General features: G+C 40.0%; 1 protein-coding gene across 1 annotated transcript in view; it reads left to right on the top strand.

Annotated features, from left to right (window-relative positions):
• The window catches only part of otc (ornithine transcarbamylase), a 75,346-nt gene that overhangs the window by 25,883 nt on the left and 25,465 nt on the right, over nt 1–23,998 (top strand). The window contains exons 4-5 of the mRNA XM_043700831.2: nt 7,694–7,781; nt 19,300–19,453. Of these exons, the coding sequence (XP_043556766.2) occupies nt 7,694–7,781; nt 19,300–19,453 (242 nt within the window). The remainder of the gene's footprint in view (nt 1–7,693; nt 7,782–19,299; nt 19,454–23,998) is intronic.

Genomic DNA, 23,998 nt, shown 5'->3' with positions numbered 1-23,998 from the left:
TAATTTGTAAGAAAGGTTTGTTGCATTTTAAATAAACAATTATCCTACAATTATGCTGAAGGCTCCAGTATAAGAGTACGTAATGAAATCTGTATATATTTTTCTCCATGTAAAAATATTACCTTACTGGCTATCTTTCTAATGGTTTAGTGGATTTTTGTTGCAGGAAAGATGTAATGGGATGTTTTTCATTTATTGATTTTTTTTCAAGAGAAATTTTAAAATATTGTAACAGATGTAAAATAAGCTATCATTTGCTTAATACTCATGGTTTCCCACAAAGCCCAGATTATTCATTATAGGTTTTGATCATGTTGAAAAATATGCAGTGATTTATGGAACACAGTGATTATGGTAGCACAGAAACCCATAAAATAAGAAATCATGAGAATTTTTACTGACAGACAGAGATTGGTTTTGTGTAGGCAGGAAGTTAAATCCTTTAAACATGATATTGAGTTAGGATCCCAATATCATCCTGCCAAGTTCTGGGTTTGAAGGTGATTGGGAAAATTCCTTGTAGTTCTTAGTTAGGCATTCAAATATTCTCGAAGAAAGTGAGGACTGCAGATGCTGGAGAGTCAGAGTCGAAGAGTATGGTGCTAGAAAAGTACTGCAGGACAGACAGCCTCCAAAAAGCAGGAGAGTTGATGTTTCGGGCATAAGCTCTTCATCAGGATTTCCCAATGAGGGCCTTGTGTAGCCAAGGCCAGGTGAGAGGCTGCTGCTCACAGGATTCCTTCTGAGATTGCTCTCAGTGCTTGAACTGCCACACTTTGCCTGGCTTGCACCTCACTTATTCTCCTTCAACTCCACTTCCTCACCATGGCATGGCTGTGTCTTCTATGGCTCTATCTGGCATCTCTGAAGATTAGGTGAAGTGGCAACATCTGTAGCACGAGGAATAATGCCAACCATAGCACCGCCTGTCCTTTCCCCAGTTCCACAAGGCAGAGAGAAAGGATAGGAGCTCCAGCTGCAAAGAAGCAAGACCCTGAACACAGAGTCTACAAGTAGATGATCAGCTTGCTCAACATATTTGAATACCAATGTATCCAGGTACAGAAAGTCAGTAATGTAATGGCATCTGCGGCTTCCTGGCACAATACCACATGTGGGCATGCATTGTCAATGGCATCAAGATGCTTGTCATTGAACAGCCAGCCCTTCCAGGTTTTTGCCTCTCATCCTTGTATATTCTCTCTTTTTGCAAGGGCATAAACAGAAAATTATGAAGCTTGCAATGGCTTGTGCAGATAGAACAGTCAGGCTTCTACTTATGGACTATAGCTCCGTCTGCAACACTCGCATCCCAACCAAACTAACCTCCAAACTCTGAGACCTAGGTCTCAGCTCTGCCCTCTGCAACTGGATCCTCGACTTCCTGACCCACAGACTGCAAATCAGTGAGAATAGGCCACTGCACCTCCTCTACAACAATCCTCAACACCGGTGCCCCACAAGGGTGCGTACACAATCCCCTACTATATTTCCTGTATGCTCATGACCACGTGGCCAAATTTCATCCAAACTCCATCTATAAGTTCATTGATGACACCGCCATTGTAGGCTGGATATCAAACACTGATGAGAGAAAATACAGAAAGGAGATAGAATGCTTGGTGTCATGATGTAAAGATAACAATCCCTCCCTCAATGTCGGCAAAACTAAAGAACTGATTGTTGAATTCAGGAAGAAAGGAGGAGGACGGATCCCTATCTACATCAATGGAGCAGAGGTGGAGATGGTCAAGAACATCAAGTTCCTCAGAGTGATAATAACCAACTGTCTGTCCTGGACCATACACGCAGATGTGACAGTCAAGAAGGCACAACAATGCCTGTTCTTCCTCGGGAGCTAAGGAAATTTGGTATATCCTAAGGACCCTCACCAACTTTAACAAATGCTTCATTGAAAGCATTCTGTGTGGGTGCATCATGCCTTTATATGACAATTGATGTGCCCAGAACTGTGAGAAACTCAGTTATGAACACAGCCCAGACCATTATTCAAGCCAGCCTCCCATCCATTGATTCCATCTACACTTCTCGTTGCTGTGTAAAGGCAGTTAACATCATGAAAGACCCCTCCCACCCCGCTTATAATCTCTTCCATCCTCCTCCATCAGGCAGAAGCTTAAACACACATCACCAGGTTCAAGAACAACTTCTTACCTACTGTTATTAGACTGCTGAAAGGTCCTCTTAAATTTCAAATCTAATGTTGATTTTGTCTTTGTGCACCTCCTGTGCAGCTGTAACCCTGTAGGCCTTGCGCTGTCTAAACAGCCTATGATCTAGTTGTCCTTGTATGTTATGATCTGCCTGTACTGCTCACAAAACAAAACTTTTCACTGTACGTAGGTACATGTGACAACAATACATCAAATCAAATTAAATCAGGGTGATTATGATGCATGGGTGTGAGAAGACATTTATGGTGTGAGTCCTGGCTATTCAGATGGAGATTTGAGGTTCCTAGAAAATGAGAATGAATGGAGCTGCAAGCTGTGATATACAGAGGAGTGTTGTGTAAGAGAATTCTAGGCATGTCAGTGTGGGTTTGGCACCTGAGGGGAGGAAAAGATGTATTCCATTTGAGATAGTGGATCCTCTTGGAGCACTGTCACCAGGATAGAGGAAGTAGATTCTGCTGCTGGCATTTTTTTGTGCCTTCCATATGTGAGTACTGGATTGGAGAAATTTTCCTGTGCATCAGATTCTGCTGCAGAATCTTCAGGTCAGAGTAAGAGACTGTGGGAAAAGCCTTCCCAGGTCATCTCTAATCCGGTAGTTATTGCAACCTCTAGAATCTAGGTCCTGTTGAAGCATCGTACACTGCACTCTTTAATTTTAAAGATTGATCACCCTTCCTACCTGCTCTCCCTAAGTAATTGGAAAATTACCCATTTCTTCTGGGAGAGAGTCAAGCGATATTTATTGGACCGTTCAACAGGTTCACAACCAGCTAATGGCCTCATTGTTTCAGCAACAACTAAGTTTTAAAATTCTTATCTATGAGTCACTAAAGAATAAAATTCAGCAATAATTGCTGGAAAATATTAGGTTAAAAAACAGTGAACTCTGTTACTATCTAGCTGTTAGCCATCTGTATACTTGTCGAGTACATGCTCAAGAAATATGTGAGGGGATGGATGAGGGTTGAGGGTTTAGTTAACCCATCGCACTTGGCAGGAACAGCATAGAGGACTTTAATAGGCAACACTGGGACTCAACACCATGTCTTCACTGGAATTCTGTTGGTCAGCATTTTAACTACGCACTGCAGTCAGATGACTGAGACACCTGGTAGAAGTAGATAAGAGCCTGCCTTAGCAAATGAAGGGTCTTATCATGCTGAAAATATCCTGATTTACTTGTTACCCCGGATAAGCTGCTACATCATTTCTGTCCAAGAGCTGGATATTCCCTCGTCTCAGTTTTCTTTGTTTATCCAAGAAGAAAAAGATGCCTCTCTGAGCCCCACAAAACAAATTTTGGCCTCCCCTTCACCTACACCTTTCCTTAGATAGATAGAATTAGTTAGTCCAAATGAAGGAAGAGTTGTACAACAATTATCATTTAGCTGGTTCGAGCAGACTCTGCAGCTTGAGGTGGGGTGGATCTAGGATCCAATGTGCCAACTGTGAAAAAGGAAGATTTTCTAAGATATTTTGAAATGGCGGAAATATCCAGTTAAACTTGACCCCCAGCATGTGCAAAGCATGGTCTGCTTTAAAAAGTACAGCACCACTATATCAGAAATGTCAAATATTAGCCTTTTATTGAGGGGATTTGTAAGATTAATTGGTTGGTGTGGATAAATTACAGTCTCTGAAACTGCATATAATTGCTCTTCTGGGCATTTTGCATGTGTTGCAGCTTTTCAATTACTGAAGTAAGGCATATAAGCAACTATTGTTTTCTTTTTAATGCAGAAAACTATGCCACATAGTCCTGCTCTTCCCTGAGTTAGGGATGCTAAATATGGCTGGTACATTTATCTATGGGCATGCACCTCTTTTTCCCAGTACACTTGTCAAAGATTGCCCTCACATCCTGCAAGAATTCCTATTTGACATGCACAGATGGTCTGCAGTGCCAGAGGCAAAATGTTTTAATGCAGTGACATGCTGACCAGGGAGCATACACGATTCCTTCATGTGGCAGAATTGTTCTGAGATCCAAGTTTACAATTAATTTTGATGAGGAAGGCAGACAGTCTAACATCTGACAGACTATCCATTCAATTGTCATTCTCTGGCGCCTGCATGTCGTTCATCTCCCAACGAATATGAAAACAAGCATGGTAGTTGAATGAAATTTTAATGTTATGAATGTAGGATATGATTTAGAGATCAAGAGGGAATGTAATACAATACTGCGCTGAAAAACATTGCAGTGCAGTTTTACATATTTGTGGTCTATTGTTATTCAACTTGATATCTTACTCTTGCGGTTTAAATAGCAGAAGAAATACTGAATACTTATAATTAAAAAGAAAATATGAATCTAGAGTGGAAAAAATGTCTTATTGCTAGTGTTAGTCAAGAATTCACCTTGTGCATTTTACTATTGTCTCGTTTAAAAATTATATTTAATGCACCTCCAATGGTTAAAACAGATTTGCAGTAGAAAGTTATGTTTCTTGTGAGCAGTGAAGTTGAACACCAATATCCAGTCAAGAACAATATGTTGGAATTGAATGTATTCACATTTGTGGAAAAAGGACACCATTAAAACATTTTCCCTGTGATGTATTTGAAGCTATGCTTTATTAAAGAAAAGACTGAATTTACTGGTTGGAAACCACTGATTGGATTTTGAAAGAAGACTGAAGCCACAGTCCAATGCCTTGAAATTGAATCTTTTCTAAAATGGTTGAATATTTGTATCATTATATCAGAGCCATTAAGCAAAACCAACCTGCCTGCAAGAGCCTTTCAAAGATAATTGCCTTAGAGGAATGTGAATGAACCACATTTTGTGTCCCTAAATGTAGAACACAGAATCATCTGGGTGGGGAACAAGCATTGGACATAATCACTTCAAACAAATGACTCAGAGGAATATTCACCCAGCCACAATCTCATCAAGTTACAAGTAGAATCCACGACCCATTAGCATATCTGGGTTACTTGTTCAATTAGAGATAGCCATATGTAACAAGCCAAATAACTGTGTCTTTAAGGAACTGTTTGTCAAAGCCATAAATAAAAGCAGAAATGATACCATTCGAGGAACTCTTTGGGGAATGTATACACTCTCTGCAAGATTGAACCCTATTTGCTGATTGAATAAACAAGTCTGCAATTATTCTCTTTAGCTGTTGTCTATATAACAACGACAAATCATCTGCCTACACTTTTAAACTGCCTCGACACTGAAAGCGATTGGCTCAGCCTAGATCAACCCATCAACCTGTGAGAACTGGATTGAAAATATTGCTTAATCTATCCTCCCAACCTGTTATTGGTGTTTATTGGTGTTTGCGTGAAAACCAGAGCATTTTTATTATTTTACTTGGACCTTGTTGGGTATAATAAACAAACCTCTTTTTCAAAAGAAATCAAGAAAACCCATATATCTGTTATTGTTTATTCACAGCATGTAAACAGTTAAACACCACATTAGCAAGCACGTTCATTTTTTAAAAAACAAGAACCTGTTGTGGTCAGGTGGAGCAACAAGGAGCCATTTAACCTCCTCCTCACCTACTCATGGTAGGTGTAAAACTCTGGTGTCCATGTTGGTTTCTGAACACATCTGAGTGTGAAAGCCTGGAGTGACGTGAATGATTTTGTGAAATTACTTTGAAGGTTGTGTTTCTGATTCAGCTGAAGGAAATCACAATCCAATCTTGTTTACATTGCGTGGCATAGGTTATAGTCCTATGAGCACATACAACTTGTGCTCCAATTAAACTACAGTTTTTTTTGTCAGATTCTAATTGAATGTGGGAAGATTAGGTGCAAGTCAAATGACAACTTCATTCTTTGGTTTTTGTTGTTTAATTTCCCCCTGGTGTAAAGTGCATCATATTGGAGGCATTGAGTAAATAAACTGCCAAATTAAGAATCAGATTAAACTTTTCAATTTAGAAATGCACAGGCATATCTGAATTATCCAGCATTTAACTAAAATAGAAACTGGGAGCTCAAAATGTGGAAGAGAGCTCACTACACTTAACAGATTGAGCTCTATAAACTTTCGATAGTAATCTAATTGGTGGAAGGATACAAATAGATATCTTATAAGCATTACATTTCACTGAAGAATTAACCTTGATCATGAGTTGTAAATTATTTTCACCAAGATTCTTGATTAGTAGGGGAATCAATGGTTATAGGGAAAGGCCAGGAAAGTGGACATGAGGAATATCACATCAGCCATGATCCTCTTGAGTGGAGGAGCAGGCTCAAGGGGCTGAGCAGCTTATTCATGTTTCTATTTCTGATGATCTTATGGCCTTTAGTTTGGTCTTAGTTCTTAAGTCAATGTCAATCAACAAAATCAGATATTTCTAAAACTTACTGCTCTCAGTGGTTGTTAAAACTATTTCTGTTAGTTTATCTTTTTTCCAAAGCTGAAAGGTAACTCTATAAGTCAATGTTAAAAATGTTGCTGGAAATAATAACTAGGAAGATAATGTCACTTACGGGGCTACATCTGAATGAAGATATGAACACTCTACATTCTGTGGTAATGAAAAATGTTTACTTCTTTTGTGAACAATTTGGTTCAAATAAAAGCTTTTCAAGATATCTGCCAATCCTGACATACCTAATCCCATGGCTCATTCAGGTCCAGGAAATGAGAGTCATGTGGAAGACACTTCATTTTCTCCATACAATTGGGACAAAGGATAATGAAAAGGTGTCACAGTTTACCATCTGCACCTCAAACACTGCTTCAATATGATTAAAGGAACAGTAGAAACTGCAAATCTCTGTGTTTGGATACTGCTCGTTATCAGAATAACAACAAAAGACACAATGGAACAAAGATTTTCCCTAAAAGGTTAATTTCAGTTAACAAGGTGTAGTTTTGATCTAATCCATCCAATGAGGAAAATTAGGACAGTACCAGGTTTTACACCCAATTTTATTTTAATATTCATTCACTTCAATGGAAAATAATGGTTTGTGAAATTGATGTTTGACCTGATCCTATAGGGTGATTGAAATTAAAATTGGCTCCACTGTCTTTATTTTCAATAACCATTTCTAACTTGCTCTTTACCTAGGAATCATCATCCCTGTCTACCATATGCAAACTCTGCTCCTACCCATTTTCTGGATAAAACTATTACTTAGCATCGTACTTTTATTGGATATTTACAGTGGGCTTCACCCAATCCATTGTAGTTTTTCAGAGCTCGCTTTAATACTTATGGAAAAACCTACAAATTGCTTGATTTGTTACAGGCATGAAGGGAATTGAATAAATGCATTATTCAAAGGCCAACAGGGGATTTTGACCTTGGAGCTACCTCAGATTGATGTCTGCTTACTTTGCCTGCAGCATCGCTAAGAATCTTTAGCCATCCGGGCACAAACCATACAAGTAGTGCTCAGTGAGGAGCTGTATAAGTTTTCAAAATTTCACTAAAGGTGCTTGGCAGAAACTTTAAATAAATTGGTTCTTCTTCATTCACTGTTCCATGTAATATTCTCTTTTTTTCTCCCTGAAGGATTTGCATTGCTTGGAGGACACCCGTGCTTCCTTACAACACAAGATATTCATCTAGGAATAAATGAGAGTCGTAAAGACACAGCAAGGTTAGTGGCAGCATAAAAATGGACAGGAAGATGATAAAGACTGCATAATGTTGAATGTGTTATAGTAATTGAAACTAGAAAAAAGTGCCTGCAGTACAAGAGTAATATTGCAATGGTGTGGTTAGAATGTGATCTTCTCCTGAATTTATGGTCTTTAATAAAGGAATCCAGTAGAACTTCAACCAAGTGAGAAATCATAGCTAAATATAAAAGAAGTGGAACTGTGTGTTATCTTACCACAATCTGTACCATATTGAAGCATTATTGATGTCAGTTAAATATGAAGCAGTAATTTTCTGTCCATGGGGCAATATGTAATCTGAGAACACTTTTCAACAAACATTGAAAAGTAAAAGAGAATATTTACATATGCCTCATATATTATGAAATGCTTTCAATTTTGTATGTCACCAACAATAGACATGATGTGGAAATGTAACATTATCAATAAAGATATGAAATTTATCCAGACCCTATTTTGGGACCAAGTAGCACACATAAACTAGATAAGGACAATCAGATGTGTTTCAAGTGAAGAGAAGAATATAACAAATCTGAGTCCTGTCACCAAAGTCTTCACATACTTCAAAGTATACAGATCAAATATTCAGAATTAGATGTACTTCCAGAATAAAAATTAAAGGCAAGAACAACTTGTGATACACTTGTGACATGGTGCTATTTGCAGAATTTATTTCACTTTTTCATGAGTTATGGGCATCGCTGGCTGGGTCAGCATTTATTATCATTCCTAAGGGCGCCAGAGAAGAAGGACGAGGGCTACCTTCTTGAACCTTACAGTCTTGGTTTGTAAAAAACCTCACAATGCAGTTAAGGAAGTGGGACAGTTAAGGACAGTGACCCAGTGACAGGAAAGGAAGTGTGATATTGTTTCAAATCAGGATGGTGAGTGGCTTAGAGCAGAACTTGCAGGTGCTGGTGTTCAAATATATACTGCAGTCCTTGTCCTTCCGTGTGAAAGAGGTTTCATGTTGGAAAAGTACTGTCGAAGGAGACATGGTAAGTTACTGCAGTGCATCTTGTAGATGTTAAACATGGATGCCACTATATTTTAGTGGTGAAGGGAGTGAATGTGGAAGGTGGTGAATGTGTTGCCAATCAAGGCTGTTGCTTTGTCCTGGATAGTGTTAATCTCTTTTTTAAAATATTGTCAGAGCTTCATTCAACCAGACAAGTGGAGAGCATTCCATCATAGTTATGACCTGTTCCTTGTGGATGATGGAAGTTTTTGGGGAGAGAGTAGGTGAATTACACACTGCAGAATTTCTAACCTCTGACCTGCTCTTGCAGTGCTACTATATTCATGGATGGTTCAGTTCAGTTTCTGGTCATAGGTTATCTTCCAGGATGTTGATAGTGGGGCATTCCGTGATGATAATGACATTGAAAGTCAAATGGGTGATAGTTGCATTCTCTCTCGTTGAGAGAACAACATTCACTTTTGTTGAAAGATGGACACTGCCTAGCATTCCGTGGTATGAATAACACCTATCAGCCCAAGCCTAGATGTAATTTAGGTCTTGCTGCATGTGGAGATGGACTGTTCCAGTATCTGAGGAGTCTTAAATGTTACTGAACATTATGCAATCATTAGCAAATACCTGACCTCTGACCTTTATGGAGGGAAGGTCATTGATCTAGCAGCTGAAGAGTGCCTAACAATGCTACACTGATGAACTCCTGCAACAATGTCCTCAGATCGAGGTGACTGGCCTTCAATAACCACAATTCCAAATAGTGGAGAGTTTCCCTCCAATTCCCATTAACTCCAGTTTTGCTTGGGTTCCTTGATACCATGTAAGTTATAAATCATCACTTAATTTATCTTCTGAAAGATAAATAATCCAGTCACTTAAACTCCCACTTAACTAATAATGTTTACTGAACAAATACAATCCATCGAGTAAAGAATTGACATCCGCCAGCACGATTGTAGTTCTTTTAAGGCATTAAATAAAGAGGCATTTCATTCTAGTGCTTTTTAAATGTTCACTATTTATTGTTTCATGAATATTATAGCATAACTTTTCCCACTTTTTTCTATCCTCTGGTTGTAATAATATTAATCAACCTGTTTGGACAGGTTACAACATACCTTGGGGTCAGGTGAGCCTGGAATCCAGGCCTCCTGGCTCAGAGTTAGGGACAATACTAGTGCACAACAAGATACCCTGTACTCGTTTTCTGAACATAGTCTTCCCCTTCGATTCACTCAACTGGGGGACTGCCACAAACGCTGTCTGTTCTTGGCCACCAGATGGTGCCAGGGACCAGCTTTGCTGATCTTTTTCTGTCTGCAGAAGGATGTTTGAGCTTCAACTTAGATACCTTTTTAATGCAGCAAAATTTGAGTAAAGTGAGATTTGAACAACTTTTCAAGGTACTGACAATCAGCACTAAGATGATCATTAACGACTAAACAATATGGATTTGTATAAGAATACCTGTCCTGAAAATAAAAAGCATTAAAACAATAGTTTAATATTTATTCTCTGTCCTTATTTTTCCGTTACATATCCTAAATTTCCTACTTGATGCATTACAAACTCAAAAATGTGTTGCAAAAATCACAGCTTTTTTATAACTAATCATTTAGCATTTCTGTTCATAAACTACACTGAAAATTAAGAAACTGATTAATATGTATCTTTAAAATAAATTCTGTTCTTTCTATCTTACCACCAAAAATTGACACAGCTTTTGCTGACCTTTTTTGAAATGAGTTTTGTTGAATTGAACTTTGTATTGGTTGGTATAGATCAGATCTAGATCAGCTTCAGATTGGAGCCAGCTTATTTCTAATGTAATTTTTCACCAGTAACTAGTCTTTCCAAAGGGAATAGGAGTGGTGAGCATGACATATTATTAATAGACCCTTTTATTTAGCAATACACCCCTTTGCTTGATGCTTCATGTGACTCTGCCCTTCATCTTATTTATGTCTGTCATTGTTTGTTTGTCCTGCTTTCTGCACTGCACTCTGGGTAATCAGGTTGGACCATCTGGTGCCCTGAGCTGTGGAAAAAACAGAAAAGCAATTGACAGTAATGCCAGAGCGACAGCGCTTAATTACACATTGCATTGTTCAGTTTACTGGATTCACAGGAACTCGATACAATTAGTACAACCATAGTTATAATTTGCACAAAGCTTTTGATGCAGTTGGAACCTATAATTACTAAACAAAGGAAACATACATCACGCTTAGTCGCATATAAAGAAGCTTTGGAGATTCTTATAGGGAAAAATAGTATGGCTGCATGAAATATTTTACTGTACAAAAGATTATGTTTGTAAGTGAACAGTAAATATATACACCTTTGCTAATTAGAGTTTTCTTCATGTTACATAAAATTACAAAGAAAATATGTATGGAAAAGGAGCAGCAAAGATATGTAAAAAATAATTTACCTTTTTTTTCCGACATGTGGTCAAACTGAACTCGGGTGCAGCTTGTTGTATTTTTTTTGCAAACAGGAAGTAGGAGGAAAACGCACTGTTTTGAACATAAATTAATGCTTATACTTACATAGTTTCAAAAACATTCCATGTTAGTGTTATGTGCTTTTTTTTGTGGCTTTATATACCTAGTTACAGTTTTAATAAGACCTGCTGAAGGGAAGTGGAACTCAATGAAAATGCACCATGGAAACACTAGCATCATTGGATGGAATGGGGAGATGTCATTCTGGGACCCTCGACTAAAAGGAATAACGTCTCCAGGTGACAGAAGAGAAGTAGCTCGAGGAATGATGAGCAGTTCCTACAGGGTGCTCCTGGCAAAGGACAATCCAGATCCCACTGTGATCTCAGTGGAGGGTAAGGGTGGGACTGGCATTTCCATGTGTGGCCACCTAGTATGGCATAATATGAGGCGTGACAAGAACTGAATGAATTCTTTATGAAACTCAGGGGTGAGGAATTTTGGAAATCCACCATCAGGCTCAAAGTCAGAAAGACAAGTGCCAAAAGAATAGCTTTAAAAGAAAAGATTGAAGCTGTCAGTTTTGCTGACAGTTGCTATGGGCCAGAACCTCTGGTTTCAACCTTCAGGCAGTTTTGTGGTTATCTGACAGGCTTTAAAGAAAAAAAAAGGAACCTGAGGCCTTTACAGAAATTGACATTGCTTTAAAAAATATCATTGGCTGTCAGTTAAAGCTGACAGTTCTTCAGAGCAGGAACTGACTCCAGAAGTGATTGGAGGAGCGGTGTACACAGGGAAAACCAAGCTGCTGCTCCCATCACAGATGCCTAGCCACAAGAGTTCATGTCTCCTGAATGAATAATATAGGATAATCCAGTCTCCCCCACGCTGACTGCTCCAACCCCTCTAATCAAGGGTTCCCTCTCTCCCAATGTTGCCGCTGTTGCAGAGACAAAATCCAGGTTGGAAGAACAGCAAGGCAGGAGGGAGGGAACCTGTCATCGAAGGCATATGGGCAATTAATCTGCTTGGTCCCACTGTCAATATGTAGAATACCTTCGGGCTGCATCATCACCTATCATTTACACCAGTTATTAGATGACCAGTCTGACTGGTTAGACATCCATCATAATGCCAAAGACATTGGACCAAAACCCAAAGCAGGTTGGGGTTGCTGATGGAGTCTGTTCTATTGCTGTAATGCACAGGGCTTCTTGCATTCAATCCCGGGCCAGGTACCAACTATTGACACATAAATCCACAGCTGCACTTTACTCAGTTGAAGAAGGCAAGTGATATTTCAAATTGAAGGTGAGGGGTGATAAACTGTTGGGGAAATACAGTGACCCTTATTTCCACAATGTTATGTCAAGCTGAAATCTGAATATGTTGATTCTTGTCTGCAGAATATAATTAAAAATGCAAAATTTCTATTCGTACAATTGCACAACATCGTTTTCATAATTTTGCATGGAACTTCCATCCACGGAGTCTTATGTTGTACTCTTGCATCAGCCCTGCTGATTAGTTGTATATTAAACATCACTCATGTCAAAACAATGCTGAACAAAAATAATTATTCTCCATTAAGATATTCTGTGCGTGATAAGTTAATGTCATAATTCTAAATTGAAGGTGAACACCACAAACTTTTGTACTGGTTAATGGTAGATGCTGTTTAAATGAATATTCAGATGTGGATCGCCAATAAGGCTATTTTAACTAAATATATATGGCTGAATCAATATCATTGCAATGTATGACTCTGGAGGCTGTTGAATTTGCCAAAATTCTTTTAAACAAGATTTTGTTTATTCTAATATTATTAGTGTATTAAATGTCATATTTCAAATGTACATAGCCTCACTGAACATTTCCAGTAAATGACTCTCCAACAGTCTGTGTGGGGTTTGCACATTCTCTCCGTGCCTGCATGGATTTCCTCCCGGTATCCAGTTTCCTCCCACCCTCCAAGAATATGCAGGTTAGGTGAATTGGCCTTGCTAAATTGCCCATTGTGTTCAGGGATGTGTTGGTAAGGTGCATTAGTCAGGGGTAAATGTAGAGTAATAGAGGAATGGGACTGGGTGGGATACTCTTTGGAGGGTCAGTGTAGACTTGCTAGGCTGAAAGGCCTGTTTCCTCATTGTAGGGATTCTATGATTAAGTAAGAATTCAGGCCAAAACTATCACCCAGGAAATCGTTTTATTTTTGTATCTAGGCAATTGGGAATGCTTGTTTAAATAAGGATTTTGCATTAATGTAAATACTGAAATAATCCCACAATGCAATGTTGAAGACAGAGCAGAGTATAAATGTTCTAAATAAAAGCTGATGCGTGTGCTGTTGCTCAGCAACCTCTATTAGTGTTGTTTTAGGTTGCTTCTTCGAATAGGATTTTCTTGAGGGAACAGCTAGGACTGCACCTCCAAATGTTTTTTTTTTACTCGCTGTACTGAGAACATTCTCAGGTTTAACTTAGATCATTGAACACTGATTAATGAAATAGCTACAATGTTTTAGTCATTTGGATCATTGTTAGCTGAGACTGAACAACTATCTTTCATATCTGTACAATAACAAGCAGAAAGAAAATAAAGCTCTGAGTAATTGATTCATGTTCTTTTACAGAAGCTCTCACAGTAATAAATATAAATGGGCCAATTTTCTTGGCCAAGTACTGACCCTGGGGCACTGGAAGCACAGTATTCTGAAAGTATGCTAGGCTGTGGGCTTGAGCAGCACACAGTTTTGCCTTTAGTCATCATTACAGTGGAAACGTCTAACATTTGGACCAGCTGAAGGCACACTATTGGTTAAGTGCCTTATTAAGACAGGAAGTCCAAGCACCTCCTCAGCCTTCAAGGCACTGGCAGTAAAGGGTTGGTTAAATAAAACCCTATTGGTGGGCCAAAGTCACTTTGATCTTAGCTGATAATGAAGAAGGGCTTTTTTTTAATTGCTAACAGCGTCTAGGAAAGTAATTTATAAGTCATAGAAACCTTAATTTCCATGTTTGTGGCCTTCACGTAGTTTTAAAGGTTCTGTCCATAGTGAAATGATTCCATAGCTGGAAGATAAGCACCATCTATGTCTCCTGCAGTCTGCATTGTAGAGGCTGGTGAATGGGTGGCACTCCAATCCCAAGTAACAGTGTAAGGGAATGTAAATCTGTGTATGTGAAGGAAAGGGGTGAGGGCATTAATTTCACTCTTTATTCAAGGTGCAATGAATGGGGAAAGGGAATTCCATATTTTAAATAAAGATCATAGCATCCAGGCAATGAAATTAACAGTTTATTTCCCCCTTGTCTGTCTCCAAATAAGCTGCATACTGAACTGGATATGTAGGTGGAAGTTGGATTCTGCTCAGCATTTTGCAAATAGTCAATGCTTGAACAAAATGGCGGTACCATAGGTGGCAGAAAATTGGATCTCAGGCCTCTTTTGTAATTCAGGTAAGCTGCTGGCCCTCTCTGTACGTCCACAAGCAGATTCCTCTTCAGGTGGATTGAATATTGGGCCAGATGTCACTCTTTCATCAGTTTTAGCTACATCTCTGAAGAGGAAGGGTAGGATAATGGGCAGAGGAACCGATAAAAGGCAGCTGCAACTGCCAGGAGTGAATTGAAGTTGAGAAGCATTCCTGCTTCACTTTATTAAAATAAAAGTTTTGATATATTTGCCCCCTTACTAGGTCACATCCAAATGTGCCTAGCATTGACTTCACATATGACAAGATTCTGAAACAGCCTTTAGACCCCAGAATAGCATAGGTCAAAAACTCAATTTAGTTGGCTGTCCTGGAAACCAGACCATTTGAGACCAACATGGAGGAATGGGATGTTTTTCAGTGCAGCATTTAGCCCTGTATTATTGACTGTATATGCCAACCAACTGCTGTATCATCATTGAATAAGTTTTGCTTTGATAAAAGTCCTATAGTTGTATTTAGATTAGATTCTCTACAGTGTGGAAACAGGCCATTTGGCCCAACAGGTCCACACCGACCCTTTGAAGAGTAACCCACCCAGACCCATTTCCCTCTGACTAATGCACCCAACATTATGGGCAATTTAGTGTGGCCAATTCACCTGACCTGCATATCTTTGGACTGTGGGAGGAATCCAGAGCACCTGGAGGAATCCCACGCAGTCTTGGGGAGAATGTGCAAACTCCACATAGTCACCTGACACAGAAATCGAACCCGGGTTCCTGGTGCTGTGAGGTAGCAGTGCTGACCACTGTGCCACTCATAAAGAAACTTATTAAGAAACCTGCTGAGACTAAAGTGACAGTGTACTCCAGTTTTGGTCACAGCATTGTCCAGTGCTTCCTCTACCCTGACCAGTGTGCCTGTGTGAATATTGGATAAGGCCAGAGCAAGCTTTATGTTCGATGGCTAATTATCCCAGTGACAGTATCATAGTTCAATATTTTAAAATGCCTCTTGGAAGAGGTACGGAATAATTGTGAGTCTCAGGAGAACTGAGAGGAGCATCTGTTTTCTACCCTAGCTCCCATTACCATTCTCTCTCATATCTCCGACAGAGCCAGCTGCAGTAGGGGAGGAGTCAACATAGTAAGATTTGGGTCCTGTACAGTCAAATCATCTCAGCATAGCCCAAGCACAGATGCAGTACTCAGTCTTCGGGGTGGGGGCCTCGTGTAATATTAGAAAGGGTGACGCGATGAAGGACAGATCACATCAGCACCGGAGCATATAACAGAGGTGGAGTGGACTGTTGCCAGTCCCCTTTGGAGGATGAGGATAGATGCAGCCCTGCTCAGCAAAGTGAGAGCCTAGGGATTGGTACATCAGGTGGCTGTACCTGGAGAATCAGCCAGAGACATGTGCTAATGTGTCAGAATCAGCTGAGGTCCTGCAAAGTATTGGAGTGAAAATGGAGGAGCCCATTCATCTCATCTGCTCTACAGAGTCTCATTGCTTTGAGCACGAGCTTTTCCATTTAAGAGAGTGACCAACCCCATGCAGAACCAACGATGGCATTACTCTGAGCAAATATAGGAATGGCACAGTGTCATGCAGACAATGAATATTGTGGTCTATTGGGTTGACTGGTCAGCGGCACAAATGGTGCAGTGAAGAATAGAGTGTATACCAGCTGTGCCCACACTGGTACAGATATTGCCCATATATTGAGACTGGTGCAGCATACTTTGGAGATGCAGCCCTCACAACCAGAGTCCCTGAATCCACCCTGGGATCTCCACAACAAGGCTGCAATGAGAACCTTGGGCCAGACAGGCACTAGACGGCAGTCTGTTCCCTTTTCATCCTCAGCCTTCACTTGTGGCCATTTGTACAAGTTACTAAGCTTGTGGTTATCATAGCTAACATTTTAGGTCCGGTGACCCTTCCTCAGAACAGTTTTGACAAAGGGTCATCAGATCCGAAACGTTAACTTCGATTTCTCTGCACACTTGCTGAGCTTTTCCATTTCTGATTTACAGTATTCGCAGTTCTTTCAGTTTTCATTCTGTGGTTATCATATATTGGTAATGTCACTTGAGATATTATTTACAAGAGACACACCCACTGACTTTGAAGCACTAGCTATGTTGTTATGCCAAAAATACACTTCAATATCTTCATTTTGTTGAAATGGGTTCCACAAAGTTTCTGATGACCCTCAATGAGAGCACACAAGTTAGCAACTATCTGCTTGGACAGGCATAATCGACTGGGACACTGAGAATGCACAATTGCAAGGTAGGTTCTCCTTCATTCCTGATAGATGCCCTCTAGAAGATATTTATTACCTCCTAGTCCCTTGTTATTGACTTCTACTCTGTTGGTTCCCAATGGTCAGGTTCTACAAACTGGAGATGTAGCTCCTCATCTTGGACTAGTTTAGTCCAGTCATATTGTGTCCCTTTCTATTAGAATTCAATCAGAATTAGAATTCTTTTTTTTTTTTATTTAACCCCCACACTACTGCCTAACTGCGGTAGTGCTTATTTTTTTCCCCAGCACCCATGGTGTGCGTGTGCAGGTGTGAGACACAGTGAGAGACACAAAGTGCACGAATCTTTATTCAATTTCCACCACCAGGAAGATAGGAAAACACCCGAGTGGCCAGTGACAGGCAGTGCCCTTCACAAAAGGGCAGTGCTATGTGATCAAACAGTGAAGGGGAGGGCAGGGATTAAATCAAAATAGAGTTGGAGGGGGAAATAATGCACTCCACTCCCTGCGGCACCCACCTCTCCCTGAACAACTCCAGGGTGTTGGTGGACACCGCGTGCTCCTTCTCCAAGGACACCCGGGCTCTAACGTAACCGCGGAAGAGGGGCAGGCAGTCGGCCCTAATGACCCCCTCCATGGCCCGCTGCCTCGACCTGTTTATGGCCAGTTTGGCCAGGCCCAGGAGCAGACCCACGAGGAGGTCTTCAGACCTGCCCTCCCTCCTCCGTACCGGGTGCCCAAAGATCAGGAGCGTGGGACTGAAGTGCAACCAAAAGCAGAGGAGGAGGTTTTTAAGAAAATCAAAAAGGGAGTGCAAACACCCACACCCAATATACACGTGGTCCACAGACTCCACAGCGCCACAGAACAAGCAGTTGGGCTGGGAGTCCGTGAACCACCGCAATCTGCGGTTGCAGGGGACTGCTGCGTGCAGCACCCTCCACCCCAGATCCCCGAGAGAAAGGGGGAGGACTCCCGCATAGAGAGCCCTCCACTGGGGAAGAATTAGAATTCTATTGTGCCTCTTACTCCTTGTTGTTATTAAATGCTGCCATAGCCCCATGCTTCTGATTAAAGATATCAACAACTTGCCAATTGTTTAACTGGCCATTTAGTGATGTCAGGTGGGTTAGCTCTTTTGATTCTCAGCAGAACCTTTTAAACTTGGCACATGCAGAATCCACATTGGAAAAACAACATATTGCGCTGAGGATAAACCAACTGTCTCCAGATCCCATTGTCTCAATAAATAGAGTTATAGAGTCATAGAGATGTGTACAGCACAGAAACAGATCCTTCGGTCCAACTCATCCATTCTGACCAGATATCCCAACCCAATCTAGTCCCACCTGCTAGCACCTGGCTCATATCCCTCCAAACCCTTTCTATTCATATACCCATCCAAATGCCTCTTAAATGTTGCAATCGTACCAGCCTCCTCCACTTCCTCTGGCAGCTCATTCCATACACATACCACCCTCTGAGTGAAAAAGTTGCCCCTTAGGTCTCTTTTATATCTTTCCCCTCTCGCCCTAAACCTATGCCCTCTAGTTCTGGACACCCCCACCCAATGGAAAAGGGTTTGTCTATTTATTGTATCCATGCCCCTCATGATTTTATAAACCTTTATAAGGTCACCTCTTAGCCTCCGACACTCCAGGGAAAACAGCCCAAACCTACTCAACCTCTCCCTTTGGCTCAAATCAGCAAGAATATCACCTTCAGATGAAGAAAACTGGGCGATGAAATAAAGTTAGGCATATTTTAGAAATCCTTAGTAATACTTTATCAAACCTTTGCTTTGTAATGTCGTTTAATTTCAGTAATCAATGTGATTGGTTAAATGGGCCTGAGAACATGCAATATGTTGCAGCCAAGTTTACTTTCTTTATGCAATTGATCTTGTTGATTGAACAAGAAACACTTATTTCTAGAGGTCCCTTGAAAATCATTACTTGACAAGGTCACCAGAGTTATAAAGAACATATTTCAGGCCACATATTACTATCCACTGCATACAGATGACAGAGGCTGTTATTTTCCAATATGAAGTGGTGAGCTAGATGCCATGGTGTATTCAAATATATGTTCACATCTGTGATCTGCCTTCAAATTCAGTGAATCAGGCAGGTTAGAATGCTGTCTGATTTGACCCAAGGTTTCCGAGTGAAAACAAGATTAACTTTTTTTTTAGAGCAGTGAACATAGTTCAAGTGTTGTCTAGCGTGATGGTAGTTAATGCATATAAAAAAGAAGAAACAGTTTTTAAAAATATAAACTTAACATTTGATTCTTACTGACTTGGGAGTTTCTAAATTTGAGATTATTTGCTAATGTCGGGGTCTGCTTGGCTCATGTTCCAGGGTGTTGTCTGGGATGACTGACCTGATTCTGGCCCGGGTTTACAAACATTCGGAACTCCAGCAGTTAGCAGAAGATGGCTCAGTCCCTGTGATCAATGGGTTGTCCGAGCTCTATCATCCTATCCAGATCCTGGCTGATTACCTTACCCTTCAGGTATCTCCAAAGCATTTTTAGATCATTAAATCTAACAATTTGGTGAAAGATGCTTCATTGTCTTGCACTTAATTTGTAATGAGTCTAACTTATATGCTGAGTGGTGACACCATTCCATTGCAGCACAAATTCATGATCTTGTTTATTTTGCAGGTTTTCACACATTTCTCTGAGCAATATGACTTGCTTCGCCCTTCCTCCATCACGTCTTCCTTTCACTGATATCCATTTCCAAGGCAGTACCATTTATTTCCTCAGGGAGGTGAAGAAAAATAGCACTACATCCTGATTACTCTTGCTGGAAGTTGTAAGTTAGGACTCAACTCAGCTGTGATGCTCATGACATTTGAGCACCGATTTTTCATTTTAGGTGTAAACTAGACAGGAAGTGAGATATTGTGCTCAAACCCCATAGCGATGACACTGCCCAATGCACAATTACTAGAGGATCCTTATTTTAATGTGATGGTGGGTGCTAATGATGGAAAATGTCAGTTACGATGGACTCTTCCTCCAATGGGAAGAAAACTTCTATTGAAATTTTCCATCGAAATTGAAATGCTACTTTCAGAACTTTAGGCATCAATGATTTAAAATGCAATAATTGGAAGGAATGAGCTGAATATTTCTCAGACGGTTCCATGGAGATTCTATTGGAGGATGTGAAAAATGGTGGTGTATGCTCTGAACAGCAGTGAACATTGCTGATCCCCATGTAGAACAGCCTTGAAAATGGAATGAATACCACCCTAACTACATTGTTAGCCATGAAAAGCTAACAAAACTGTTTAACAGCTTTTTGACATGAGCAAAGATAGAAGAACACACTGATTCTTCATTTGGCACTTGTACTCGGCCATATTTTCTAACCAATGCTGAAATACTACAAGGGTGTTCTTTAGACACTCTGCATTCAGTCTTTTTCCGGTCATTCGAATTCAGAACAGAAGAATTGATCACATATTAATGCCTGACATTTCAGCATCTTGTTCTAACAGAAATTTATCACTTTTACCTGCAGAGATTACAGTTGAAGACAACTATCTGAGATCCATTTATATAAACAAGATCCCCTATCTAATTAAGCCTACCTGAGATAGAAATCACCAAAATATCGAGAATCAGATAGTTAAGGTGAAGAAGGAGATTGATGGACTGCTGTTGTGTCTGCATTTGCTTTCTGAAAGAGCATTACAACTTAATGCCATTCTCCTGCCTTTTTCCTGAAACCCTGAAGACTTTTTTTTACTTTAAATTATCATCTAATAGCTGCTTAAATGCCTCACTTGAAAGTACCTCCATCACACTTCCAGGCTGGACAATACAGATCCTAACTATGCAAAAAATTCCTTTCTCCCACAAATTTTCTTTTGCAAATTACTTTATATCTGTGTTCTTTCATTCTCAGTCATCATATGAAAGCAAACAATTTCTCCTTATCTATTCTATTCAGCAACTTTTATAATTTTGAAATATCCTCTCAAATCTCCTCTCCAAGAAAATCTACTCTCGACTTCCTCAATCTATCTTCATAACCAAAGATTCCCATCTCTGGTACCATTCTGTAAATTTCTTCTGCACTCTGTCCAAAACACTCACATCCTTCCAAATGTGGTGTGCCCACAGCTGTACACAATACTAAGGCTGAGATCCAACTAGTATCTTACTCAAGTTCAGTATAATCTCTTTGCTTCTGTATTCAGTGCCACTATTAATAAAGCTAAGGATACAGTATGCTTTATTAATAACTTGTTGTGCCTGTCCTACTACCTCTAATGACTTACGTACATAAATACTCAGGTTTCTTTGCTTCTGCAAATCCTTTCAGATTTCACCCTTTATATTATGACTGTATTTCCGTGTTTTCCTGATTAAAAAAAAGTATCACATCACAGTTCTCTGCAATGAACTTTGTCCACCAACTGCCTGCCCACTCCACCAACATCTCACTGTCCTTTCATAGTTTTGCACTGTCCTCCTCACATCTTACAATACTTCCAAGTTTTGCATTATTGCCAACTTGGAAACTGTCCTCACATACCAAAATCTGGATCAATAATGATAAATCAGGAAAGGTAAGAGTTACGAAACTAAATCCTGGGGAATCCATGACAAACCTTACGCTTGAAAAATATTTATTAGGTGTGAATCTATGCTTCCTATCCCTCCTAACTTTGTGTTCATTTTGCTACTGTTCCAGTTATTGCACAAGTTTCTTCACAAATCTGTTTTGCATCACAATATCACATACCTTTTGGAAGTCCATGTGCACCCCATCAACAGGATTAGCCTCATCAACTTGCTCAGTTACCTCTTCAAAAAACTCTAGCAAGTTAGTTAAACATGGCTTTCCCTTATGAAATCTGTGCTGGTACTTCCTAATTCAAGTAGACTTTTCCATGTGTTTATAATTAAATTCTGAATAATTATTTCAATAAAGTTTCCCCACCACTTTAGTTAAACAAGCCCATAATTGCTGGGCTTGTCCCGACAACCTTTTTGAATAAGACAGTTTCATTTGCATTTCTTCCATCCTCTGGCACCACCCCTGAGTCTAGGTTATTATTATTTCCTTTGTAATTGCCACTCACTTTGTTCAATATCCTTGGATACATCTCATCTGGTGCCGGTATCTTACCAACTTTAAATACCAACAGCCTATCCAATGCCATGAGCTTAGCAATTTTAAAATGTTCATGTGGCTGAGATTCCTCCTGTCACCATGGCCTGGGCAGTATTTCCATCCTTAGTAAAGACAGAAACAAAGTATTAATTTAACACATTAGCCATGCCACTCATCTCCATGTGTATATTCCCTTGTCGGCCCCTTATCAGCCCTACTACTCCTTTGGGATTCCACTTTACATTAGCTGCTCCTCTTTGATGCACAATCCTGTTTACTAGGCTCTGCTGTTTTATTTCCCTTCTGAACCTTCTGTTTTTGGCTTGGTTCTTAATTACATTTTCTACCTCTTAGAGTTATGGAGATATACTGTACAGAAATAGACCCTTCGGTCCGACTCATCCATGCCGACCAGATATCTTAACCCAATCTAATCTTATTTACCAGCACTTGGCCCATATCCCTCTAAACCCTTCCCATTCATATACCCATCCAGGTGCCTTTTAAATGCTGTAATTATACCAGCCACCACCACTTCCTCTGGCAGCTCATTCTATACACGCACAACCTTCTGTGTGAAAAAGTTGCCCCTTAGGTCCCTTTTAAATCTTTTCCCTCTTATGCTAAATCTATGCCCTCTAGTTCTGGACTCCCCAACCCCAGGGAGTCCTTAGGGATGTCTATTCACCCTATCCATGCCCCTCATGATTTTATAAACCTCTATTAAGGACACCCCCCCACTTCCGACGCTCCAGGGAAAACAGCCCCAGCATATTCAGCCTCTCTGTATAGCTCAAATCCTCCAACCTTGGCAAAATCCTTGTAAATCTTTTCTGAACCCTTTCAAGTTTCAGAACATCCTTCCAATAGGAAGGAGACCTTTTCTTTTATATCTTAATCTCATTTTTCATCCTCTGTGTTCATCTGTCCCATCTCTCCCCATTGAAGGAGTATACTTCAACTGCCGTCGAACTGCCCTGTAGTTCAGCAACAGCATTTTTTTGCCAACCTCCACTTCCAGGTGTTTCAAGCCCCACTTCATTCTTACCCCAGCTTCCCCCCAGTTAATTATTCTTCCTTGTGGTTGTCCTGTGTCCCTGTCAACTGTAATCCTAAACTTGTGATATAATGATCATTGTTCCCTAAATGCTCCACAACTCCCATTTGGTTTCTTTGGCCCACCCATTCTCATAAATCAGGTTCAGCAGTGCATCATTTCTTGTTGGACTGAACATTCACTGTTGTTATATCTTAAATACAATCAATGAATGCCTGTCCCTCACTGCCCCTTATACTATCAATATCCCAGTCTATTTAAGGATAATTAAACTACTCTATGATGTTTCCACCTCTCTTCAATTTGCTTGCAGATTTGTTCCTCTTCAATTTTTCCACCATGCAGTGGTGTCTAGATTACAGAATACAATATAATTGCAACCTTTTATTCCTTATTTTTAGACAAATTGGGTCTGTATTTGAACCATCTGAAACATCCACTTTCTGCAGCTCAACACCATTCTTTGGTAATGCATTTTTCCACCCTCCATTTTTCCTTTCCTATCTTTTCTAAAACAGATATATTGAACAGCCAGTGCAACTCTTCCTTGAGCCATGTCTCTTTTATAGCCACAGCATCATAATTCCATATAGCAACCTGGCCCTGAAACTCATCAATTTTATTAACTAAACTCTGTGCATTCATATACATGCTGTGTAACCCTGATTGAAATTTCTTTCTTTATTTCTGTAATTACACTTATTAACTTGCTACTTTTCATTCTAGTGTTAGCCATTCTTCCAAGTGTTTTGGACACCCTGGTATAACTGTCTGATAGACTGTCCGGGTTCCAACACTCCTGTTGAGCTAGTTTAAAGCCCCCAAACTACACAAGTAAAACTCCCCCGCAAAGAACTCATCCCCA

Source organism: Chiloscyllium plagiosum, unplaced genomic scaffold, assembly GCF_037043375.1.
Source record: "Chiloscyllium plagiosum isolate Xiang-an unplaced genomic scaffold, Cpla_swu_hap1 HiC_scaffold_12, whole genome shotgun sequence".
In the NCBI taxonomy this organism is placed as follows: Eukaryota; Metazoa; Chordata; class Chondrichthyes; order Orectolobiformes; family Hemiscylliidae; genus Chiloscyllium; species Chiloscyllium plagiosum.
This window is presented reverse-complemented; position numbering and strand designations above follow the sequence as displayed.